Genomic DNA, 11,147 nt, shown 5'->3' with positions numbered 1-11,147 from the left:
CTTTGCTCACAAAGCATCCTGAGTTTTATTCCCTGGTGCCCATCCTTGGGTCTTATTCTAGAATTATCAAAAACTGATTCAGTTCTAATAGGGTTCTCATGACCACAGTTGAACTGTGTTTACTTTGGGTGCCTTGACAATATTTCTTTAAATTGAGCCTCCTAAGAAAGCTCCAGCCAGATTTGCTTATATAGATAGGGACTAATCTGAAGAACTAAAAATCCAGAGACTTACTGCTTCTTCAGTTTGAAATAATGGGAAAATGCTATGCTAAATAAAGTAGCTACTTAACTGACGTAAATTATTTAACACTTCTGCAGCCATAACTTTTTGTGTTATTCACAAGCTACTCCTCGTTCTTTCTCGCCAGCCAAATGCTGATTTTCTTAGAGGTCAACGTGTCAGTACCAAAGAATGAACATCAGGTTTAAATCAGTGACAGAAATCCCATTCCCCTTTGCCAGTGAATGTCACATGACTAGGTTTTGGCCAGATAAAAGGGCTAAATGAAGAGAAAGCCTCTTTGACAACCTTGGCACTGTCTGCCTTAATTCTTTTGTTACAAGATATTTGAATGTCTGTTACTTGTAGCCAAATACATCTTAACTGATGCAACTTCTGAACAGTAAGTTTCTAATGAGACCAGTGGCTATGGATAAATTCTGGGCACTAAAAATCCCCCCCCCCCCCCCCCCCCCAAATCACTTGTCCTGTATGGCATTTATCTGCTCCAAGTACATACACTTAATTTTAAAGTTTTTTGCAAAAAGTTTTTCAATCATCACTGATTAATAACAGAGACAACGTACATTGCGGGGAGGTCCCCGGCGTCTGCCATAGTAGCCACGTCTGTAACGGCGCCGATCAGCAGCGTAACGACTCCCTTCTACAGGAACTCCATCTGGGCCAGTCACATTGGCTGCCTCTGCACCCTGAGAAAGAAAATAAAGGCAGCCTCAAAGTTAACAAAAATAAAAGCCAAACTAACCCCCCGCAAAAGCCTTGAACAGCTTAAGTACAGACTCCCTCCGTATCCATGTGGGGTTAGTTCCAGGAACCCCCCCCCCCCCAAAGTCTGTACATGTTTAGTATAGACGCAATCATCCTTTTTTTTTTGTCAAATATTTCTCATCCACAATTGGTTGAATCCACGGATGCGGAACCCACAGACACAGAGGGCCAACTGTATAAGACTGTCAGAACGGACTAGGAATTCTTACTGTAATCTCAAAAATAGACCCAAGTTTTAGCACAGTGTCTGATGTCCTGATTTATTTATTTATTTTTTTAAGATGACCGGTAAGGGGATCTTAACCCTTGGCTTGGTGTTGTCAGCACCACACTCTCCCAAGTGAGCAAACCAGCCATCCCCATATGGGATCCAAACCCGTGGCCTTGGTGTTATCAGCACCACACTCTCCTGAGTGAGCCACGGGCTGGTCCGTGATGTCTTGATTTAAATGTATGTGCCTTGTTTGCTCATATAATTTAAGCTTTGCCTTCTTGTCTAGCCATGTCAAGTTCAAGAGCAATATGACCACTTTAAAGTAAATATAACACAACTGTAAAAGTAGAAGTAATGCTAGACCAGGACGAATATTCCTCAACAGAAAAAAACTGAGTAATGTTATCTTCATAGAATGTGTCGAAATTTATGTTTCTCTAAAAGGTACCAAGAGAATCCCTTTTTATGGGCTCAACTGACTTTGTCCATCGCTGAGTTATTGAGTGAAACTTCTCCTATGTTGGCAGCAACAAGAAGTAAGGGTCCTTGATTTCATCTCCACACATGTAGTCCCTCTTTAGACCTTCCTATTATTCTTGAAACTAATTTAGAGCTCTTATTCTCATATGAACAAATGGATAAAATAATGCTTCAAAAGTTAAGACAAAGGAGATTAAAGAGAGTATACTTCAAATCCTACATCAATCTGTAAAACCTCAGGTTCTGAAACAATGCAAAAGTAAAATCAACCTGGCAAAAATTTTAAGAATTAGACAGGATATCAAAGATCATTACAGGCCAGCATTTGATGGTGGATGATGTGAAACTCCAAGAGATTTAAAGATACCCTGGGGATCAGACTGGTAAAGAAAAACACTTCAATTTCTATATCATAAGAAATAAAGTGTTTTTCTCTTAAAACTGAACAGTTTGAGAGCCACTAAAAATATGGAATGTGGGGCCGGCCCGGTGGCGCACTGGAGAGTGCGCTGCTTGGGAGTGCGGCGGCGCTCCCACTGAGGGTTCGGATCCCATGTGGAGACTGGTTCCCGCTCACTGGCTGAGCATGGTGTGGGTGCAACACCGAGGATTGCGATCCCATTGCCGGTCCCCAGTACGGCGTGACACCGAGGGTTGTGATCCCGTTACTGGTCAGTAGAAAAAGACAAAAAGGAAAAAAAAAAAAATATGGAATGTGGAATGGTGTGCACGTATGTGGGAAGAACACGTGCATGGGAGTTCAGTCATTCCCTCAGGTTATAATCCAGCTGCCAGGATTAGCAAAGTCTGTACAACTGCCATTGCAATTGTACCAAATGCAGTTTTAAAATGTTTTTTATCTTGGTCAATATTGTTTTACTGATATCTGTAATAGACTTAATTAAAAGCTAAGCACAAAAGACATTACTAAGATTGAGATTAAATATATAACAGCAGAAAAAATTCTGTGGATATTTTTCAAGATGATTCATCAGCTTCTCGGGTTGAATTAATGTTAAAAAAGCTGTTATACAATCTATCAAGATGTCTTCAGCTCTTCAAAATCCAAGCCCAAGAGAGAAAACACAATGATTATAATTAATTTGAATTTTAAAATATTCTTTCCTATATACTATTTGTAATCAGAAGTGTTTACAAATCATGGGCCGAGCCCGTGGTGCACTCGGGAGAATGCGGCGCTGGGAGTGCAGCAGCGCTCCCGCCGCGGGTTCGGATCCTATATGGGGATGACTGGTGCGCTCACAGCGCTCACTGGCTGAGTGCGGTGTGGCGCAGCCGGTCTCAAAAAGGACAAAAAAAAAAAAAAAAGAAGTGCTTACAAATCATAATCTGAAAACTTTATACTGATAAAAAGAAATCTTTTGCCCCAAAGCAGCTTTTATCTATTTTTAATGTCATGAAAAGTTAGATTTTAATCTACATTTAAATACATTTGGTACCAAAATAAAACAGGTCTTTTTAATTTTGAAAAATTGGCTTTTCCTTCCACAATTAGAGTCCATCACTTATTAAATAGGAAATTAAAATGCCTGTTTTAATATACTGAAGCATGTTTTTAATGACATTAAATAATCAAAAGTATTTCTGTTTAAATGTCACTTCCTCCTGTCATACAAAAAAATACAAAATAATGTTAATTCATAAGAGGCTGAGAGTTCATTTATTGTGCAACAAAACTATGTGCCAGCACACTTTGATACCCAACCACAACTTTCTCTTACCTTCTCTCCTTCAACCACATCAAACTCTACAGTTTCTCCATCTCCTACACTGCGCAGGTATTTCCGAGGGTTATTCTTCTTGATGGCAGTCTGACAGGAGAACAGAAATTTTTATTTGAGGTACATTTCAATATTGACCATATATTTCATCGCTTTCAAGTTTACTAGAGTGACCCTGAAGAAACTGTTGACCTATTACTTACTACTTTTAAAAATTAACATTCTTCCACTGACCTTGATCTCTAAAAATAACAGCAACAAAATTAAACAAATGAACAAAAAACACTATAAAAGCACATTACTTTCTTGATTTGTGCTATTCTTCAAAATTCATCTTGATAGGTGAATAAAACAAAAATGTGTAGTTACTTCATATTTCTGGTATAGCCTGATCACCCAGTCATGATATTGTATATGTTAGTTATTTCGAACCGTTCAACTTCTGAGATTCAGACTCAGCAAGGGGGATGAATACTTTCATGAGTTCTTACACTCACAAACACATATTTCAGGCACAGAGGTTTCTGTAGACAAGAAAAACTGCTAACTTCAAAAGGAATTTTTAAAATGTGTACGCAGGGCTGGCTGGATAGCTCGGTAGATTAGAGTGTGGTATTATAATGCCAGCGTCAAGGGTTCAAATCCCCATACTAGCCAGCTACCAAAACAACAACAACAACAACAAAAGTGTGTACATGGGGACAAGGAAGGGATGATGAAGAAAAGAAAAAAGGAATAAAAAAAACTCCAAGAGGATAAATATTTCTGATAGAGTAAACAAAATTACGTTAGGAATCAAAACTAATATTAGTGATAATTTGTCCTCACCCCCACCCTGCTCCCACCATTTTATGGATGAGGACACATGAGGCTGACAGTTGATTTATTTGAGGTCCCAAAGACGACAACCCTGGGGATGATGGGAATACAGAAGGAGAGGGAATTTATATCCCCATACGGGGATTTCAACATTTTAAAAAGTTAACGAAGATGCTATTTTACATTAAACGTCTGCATAAAGTATCTGCTGAAGAACAGGCCTTTCCCTCTTTTTCAATCAGTAGAAGGCAGAGAATTATCCTGTAATAAATTTCCATTGCCTTGGCTGGTAACTCTAAACAGTTAAAGGGGCTCTGAGTTTCCACAGAACTAGGTCAACCTTATTTCATAAAGCGATTAGGCATGTGTAATCCAGCCCTTCCCCTACAATGAGTAGGAGGGAGAAAAAAAATGTGAGCCAATAGGGCAGAGACTTCACCCACAGAGGAAAAAAGGCAGTCTAGGACAGGATACATGCACACGCAGCATGAACATTCAGCCATTCCAAAAACAGCCCCTCCCTGCCGGCTCATTCCCTTTTTCCTGTTAAACTGGGCAGGCCTCAACACATCGAGGTGACTCACCGCACAGACTCATGGGGACTGGAACCAGGTCATACACTCACTAATAAAGCTGGCTACTAGTATGAAAACTTGTGAGGTCCTTTACTCCAGCAGTCACCAAACAGAGTTCTTACCCCGAAAAGGTCTATTAACTTCCAGGTATTATAAGCAACCATTCCTGGCAGTCTGTTATGATTTAAAAAGTCACTGTATTTAGGCTGGCTGCTTTAGCTCAATTGGTTAGAGCATGGTGCTGGGTAACACCAAGGTCCAGGGTTTGATCCCTGTACCAGCCAGCTGCCAAAAAAAAAAAAAAAGAAAAGAAAAAGAAAAAAAGTCACTGTATCTGAAGAAAAAAATCTGCTCAAATTATCTAGGTATAACTGGAATATATCCAGTCAAGCAATACAAATGATTGAAACCACAACTAGAGAGCTACTTCTTAGCTATCACTATTTCCAGCCCCCACATCTCACCCCATAAACCTGAACAGAAGGAAACAAACACAGAAAACCAGATGCCTGACAGAGCCTTGCAGGTAAAAATGCTGGCCTTAGTACCTGCCGCTAAACTTTCCTTGTTATATGCTAAGAATGACACACATATTTCAGACAACTGACTGACAACTAAATACACAAAAAGAACAGTAAGGATAGGTATTCCTTCTCTTAACCTACTCTGTAAAGCAAGTCCAGGATACATAATAACAGAATACATATCATCCTAGGCTAACAATGTAAAAAAGACTGAGATCCATCCCTGTAGTAGAGAAGCCTATTTTCTATATCCTACCCATTTTCTACATTTCCTTCAAATATTAGGGAATGTGGGTCTTTTGACCTGGACATGTGCTAATTACGCCGCATTTTAACAGCAGTGAGGACTATCCTGGGCATTGGAAGTTTTCTCATGTCTTGGATATACACACCCTAACCATCTGTCTCTCTGTGCTATTTACTCCAAGTTAGAGCTGCTCTGAGAGGAGCTTTAACCAATACCCATCCAGGCAAAAGCCAGAGTGGTTCCAGCTAAATGCCAAGGAGGAATCACAACGTCAGAGAATAGGATGCTAACATGGAAACAGAAGGGTTTTTTGCTAAGGACTCAAAGGCTTTAAAAATCAGAAAACGGTCTAACTGAATATTACATCACTCAACTATAAAAATAAAATGCTTTGAAAACAGTTAATATGATGGGACAGAAGAACTTATCTGCCAATATTGAAATATGGAATTGAGCTCTCATCCCAAAATAAGTCACAGGAAGAGTTTAAAGCACAAAAGTAATCTATAGGACTTACTTTTGGGAAAGGGACAACAGCAGATTACAGACACCCTTCTTCACAAAGCAAATGTAACATTTATAAATCCCTCTTACCTGATGTACAAATACATCTTCTTTGGTGTCATTTCTGTTGGAAGACAAAAAACTCACAATTAAAGGTATTAGGTAGTTGGAAAAACTTAACAGATGTTTTATGAATTCAGATCCCAAGACCTCAAAATACAACATAAATTTTTGTTTACTTTTAAACTCAACTCAGACACCTAGAATCAATCCTCATTAAGAACTTCAGATACCCACCTTACTCCTCCACATTACAACAGTGCTTAGATCCAAGAGCACAGATTCAACATACAGAAACATCCCTTCCCTCTTGTCTCTTTCTAAATCACATCGTGTGTAATCAGAGCCCTAGAGTTTCCTTCCCAGCAAAAGCAAAGCAAGACAGTTAAAAGGACAGGGCACAGCTGTGAACTAGGCTCTCCTTACACTGAAACTTAAAACAGCCCTCCCCCCACCCCACCCTACCCTAACCCCCCCCAACACCCATCCCACCAAAACAGACAAGGAAAAAATTGTACAGTTTTCTTTAAGAAGGGGGGAAATGATAAAATCATGTAAAAACATCCTAATACTTCCAACAACTTGCATTTGTGTTCTCATTCCTATATGGTTAGAAGTTACCACAGTTTAAAAAAAACACTACAGTTTCTACACAGGACTTAGACCAGACCGGTGTTACCGATCCAGCTCACTCACTCACTAGTTGTGTGACCTTAGGAAAGTTGCTTAACCAGTCTAAGATTCCATTTATCCATGTGTGAAGTTATGGATAAGGACTCCTTTACCCTAAAGCCCTTTCCATTTCTGATTTTATTATACCTGTCCCTCCCTTTATCATTTTAATGACTAGATTACATGAAATAAGTTATTTGTTAGTGTTTTGGAAAACGTATTTTAATTAATATTTAACAACGATAGCTTAGAAATAAGAACACAGTTCTTAGAAAACTTAAAATTGATACAAGCTATTAACAAAGTATGGTGAGTATTTATAACATATTTCTAACTGCCGGTGACACAACATAAACATAAATTTAAAACAGTATATACACACACATACCGATTTATAAATCCATATCCGTTTCTGACGTTGAACCATTTGACAGTGCCAAGGACTTTGGTGGCTAAAATAGGATTAAGCAGATAAATTAGTATCTGACCCACAAAGAGATAAAGCTCATATCACTAAGATCTTGATAACATTACACAAAGCCTAAACATAACTGAGGAAACCATTAAAACTTAATTCCTAAATAAAGAAAATGGAGCAAGTCAAGGAATAAGGAAATACTTTACAGAAGATTAAACGTTTCTTCCTTATTAAATTTTTCACTAGAGTCATAAGATAAGAAGTAGTCATAGTCTACACAAGTCTGCAAAAATTAAAATTGAGAAACACTGGTAGGGGAAAAAAATGCTCTTCAAGATCAATGTTCTAAATTTTAATCCAGAAAAATTTTATAAATGCAAAAGAGGGCCACAGTGAAAGAGTGCAGGTAGATGAACAAGAGAACAATGAAAGAGTCCAGGTAGACCTGAACACATCACTTTCACACTTGGAAATACTAGGCCAACTTTAATAAGAGACACAGTAGTTCCTTGTTAATAGCCAATCTATAAAGATATAAAGTAACTTGTCTAGTTGCCAAGTGGGGGCCTATGAGAGCAGTCAAGACTAATAACAGAACTGAGGCTGTCTCAAGGCAGTCCTGTACTCTCCGCCCAGAGACGTGATGTAACAAGCCTTTTCAAACCACAGTGATGAATTTGGGCTTCTATTTCATTGTTTACTCTACTCTCTTACAGTTGGTGGGAACCAAACTTAACATTTTCTATACAATCCTCCTCTTTAACTTCATTATTGTCTATCTTCTGTTATGAGCGGGACCATTTCTCTACAATGCCAGGTTTTAGTAGAATTCTTTAAGGCAGGGAATCTAAATTTCAACTTCATGTAACTTGTACTTTGTAGATTCACAGTCATTTCAAATATTTCAAACATGATCCTTGGAATCAATTGTGAATGTCAAATTCAAACCTCTAAGAAATGCCTATCTCTAAATTCAGGAAATGCAGAAAGCAATTATCAAGACTCAATGAAATAGGAAATCTGACAATAGATTACCTTAAAGAAAAAAAAAGCTTAGTAGAAAGTGAAAATAACAATTAACATTAATCCATGTTGCCTTTCTATGAAATACAAAGTTTATAATTTCCAAAGATAAACAATAAGGCTTCAGTTTTTAGATTCAAAACTAACATAGTAATTAGGACTTGCTCTGTTGAGGGCATGATTATTTCTGAGTTTTGCTCTACTGATAAGCTTGGAGAAGTATTTTACCTCTCTTTGTAAAATAAAACAAAACAAAAACCTCTTTATGACTCCAAACAGTCATTCAGCTCATATTGACTAGGCATTCTCAAGCTGTAATTCCAAGAAAGGTCTCCCTAGTGGAAAGATCAAACCACCAGAATCTTTAGTTTGAGGCCATTCTAATTAAGAGCATCAGGGCAAAGGAGAAAAAAACACTTGATGTTTTAGATGTAAATGTACACAGAAGAGGCCTGTTTTTGATAAATTATATGCATTTAAGTCACAAATATTTTCAAAATGATACGCTTTTTGTGCATCCTTTCATTTACCTGAAATTAATGACCTAGCAAAATATAGAGATAGGAACTGTTTTTAATGTCTAGCACTGTTGAAGGAATAATTTTGATTAGAAAGGCAACACTAATAATGAAGAAAAAAGATGAGAAATGATTCTCAAGTCTAACCGCAACCCAGGCTGAAAGTTATTTTTACTCCCCACAGCAGTTTAAAAGAAAATTCCTAATTCTACAAATACTTCCACAAATTTCATATGGCCAATCTAATTCATTCACACTTCTTGCTTTAAAACCATAAACCCACTTCACATACACGAAGGGCAAGAGAGAACAGCGGAAGATCATAATGATCCCATAATATTCATTAGAAGGAAACTTTCATTTCACTCATGTAAACTATTTTCCCTGGCCTGTGTGCTATAAACTGAAGTTAAGGCCATTTGCAACATCTAGAATGAGAGAATCCAAGAACATATCCATTTCAATCTGCACTGTGCATAGCAAATATTAGGCATCCATGTGTTTCCTTGGCAAAGGAAAGGAGATGGCAGAACACACTGGACAGAGACAGTACTGAAGTGTCATGTAGATGTCCCTCATTTTGGGAGATTTGTAGTTAAGAGCAGAAATATTAAAGACATCACATAGCAGTTGGTGATTGAGGAAAACGACCCTAATTTATCTGTGTTCTTCATCTTTAAAGACAACCTCTGTTTTCCCTATCTCAGAAGATCTCACAAAGATCAAGTGAAAATCTGCAAAAGTTCCTTCCTACAAAAATAAATTATCTTGAAGAATGTATATTAACACTGCATTGGATAATACAAGGTTGTTTCTCTCAGACATTTCGCATGGAAGTGTTCCAAGAAACACCTGCTGGAAACAATATCACAATACAATACTGACTAGATTTAAGCAACTTTTAGTCCAGCCCAGCATAAGGAGAGCTATTATGTTTTTAACCTACACAGGTTACAACATTTAACATGTTATTTGGCAGGAACCGAGTAAAAGCCCTGGGAAAACAAAAAAACTGTCTTCTCAAGGTGGGGAACATTGAATCGTGTAATACTTTCTTCATATTAATTCTCTCAGCTTTTTTCCTAATGGGGAAGCAAAGCTCAGAGAGATCAGACACGCCCCACCCGAAACAGTGAAAACTTCTCTGAAGCATCCTGCACCATCTGGTAACTTTCCTGTTTAAAAGCGTGGACGACATGCGCACACACCCTTTAGGGAGCTTATTCACCACCCACCCGCTTTGCAAGCCTGTTTTAAGGCCTCGCACTAGGCGTTACTTACAGATGGGAACACTCTAACATGTGACAAAACCAACAACCAACACTGAAACCCATTCTAGTCCTTTTTCCCCCAAACCGGTACATCTCATCTTCCTGTTTCCCTTCCTAAATTTCAAGTGCCAAAGTAACCATGTTTTGAACAAACGTCATACCCCCACTTCCGACGAAGTTTCTTCAGCTGCTACACCACGTGCGTTCCCACAGTCCAGGAAAAGGAAAACGTGTAGCGATTGGTGGACACTGAATGGCTCTTTGCAGCAATGGGCACAGAGAGAGGGGGGACGTGGGATCAAGACCCAAGTTTCCCGAGGAGGATTGCAACACCTCTTTGCCGGCATGTGGCCGACAGAGGCATGGCGTCTTTCCCATGCCCATGTGGGAAGGGCGTCAGGGACAGACACCTGAGCCTCCTCGGCAAGACGCCTTTCCACCCTTCCCTGCCCGTCTCCTTTAGCGCTTTACTCTTCCCCAAAGGAAACGCTCTCCTTATCCGGATCCCAAGTGAGGACTCCTGCGTCCAGGGCCCACGTGTCTGTCCCTCCCCTACACGCACATCCACCCCTGCCCCTAGGTCCCCTCTCCCAGACCGCCCCTCCTTTCCTCTTCGTACCGGGGCATTCTCCACCACGGGAAGGTGCGACAGTGCCTGCCTGGGGAACAGAAGTTAAGACCCCAACTCGCTGGCCCAGGACGACGAGGGAGGCGCACAGGGCGAGGCGCAAAGGGCGCGGCGCGCTCACCTGGGGGCGCCTGCAGGGCGGGCGGAGAGCGGCGACCCGCGCTGGGCACCCGGAGTCCCCGCGGACCCCTACCGTCAGCTCTGCCGCCCCGGTGGGGACACGTAGCGGGAGCTGGCCACACGTGCTCGGCGGCCGGCCCCGACCCGCCCGGGCCTGACTCACCGAGAACTTTTTTCTCCGCGTCTTCGCTGCCGGCGGGGGCTGAAGAGGCGGGGGCCGCGGTGCCCGTGGCTGCGGGGGCCGCGTCCCCACCGGGGTTTCCGGCGACCAGGGCGGCGGGCGCTGGGGCTGCGGCCTGGGGCTTAATGACCTAGCAAAAT

General features: G+C 40.4%; 1 protein-coding gene across 1 annotated transcript in view; it reads right to left on the bottom strand.

Moving 5' to 3' along the window:
* The window catches only part of YBX3 (Y box binding protein 3), a gene marked incomplete at its 5' end in the record, with an annotated part of 25,959 nt that extends 14,822 nt beyond the window's left edge, over window positions 1-11,137 (bottom strand). The window contains 5 exons of the mRNA XM_008593401.1: window positions 810-932; window positions 3,448-3,537; window positions 6,207-6,240; window positions 7,237-7,300; window positions 10,990-11,137. Coding sequence (XP_008591623.1) covers window positions 810-932; window positions 3,448-3,537; window positions 6,207-6,240; window positions 7,237-7,300; window positions 10,990-11,137 — 459 coding nt within the window. The remainder of the gene's footprint in view (window positions 1-809; window positions 933-3,447; window positions 3,538-6,206; window positions 6,241-7,236; window positions 7,301-10,989) is intronic.
* Window positions 11,138-11,147: the final 10 nt, after the last annotated feature.

Source organism: Galeopterus variegatus, unplaced genomic scaffold, assembly GCF_000696425.1.
Source record: "Galeopterus variegatus unplaced genomic scaffold, G_variegatus-3.0.2 Scaffold9099, whole genome shotgun sequence".
Classification (NCBI taxonomy): Eukaryota; Metazoa; Chordata; class Mammalia; order Dermoptera; family Cynocephalidae; genus Galeopterus; species Galeopterus variegatus.
Note: the sequence above shows the minus strand (reverse complement) of the source record. Positions and strands in the feature narration are given on the sequence as shown.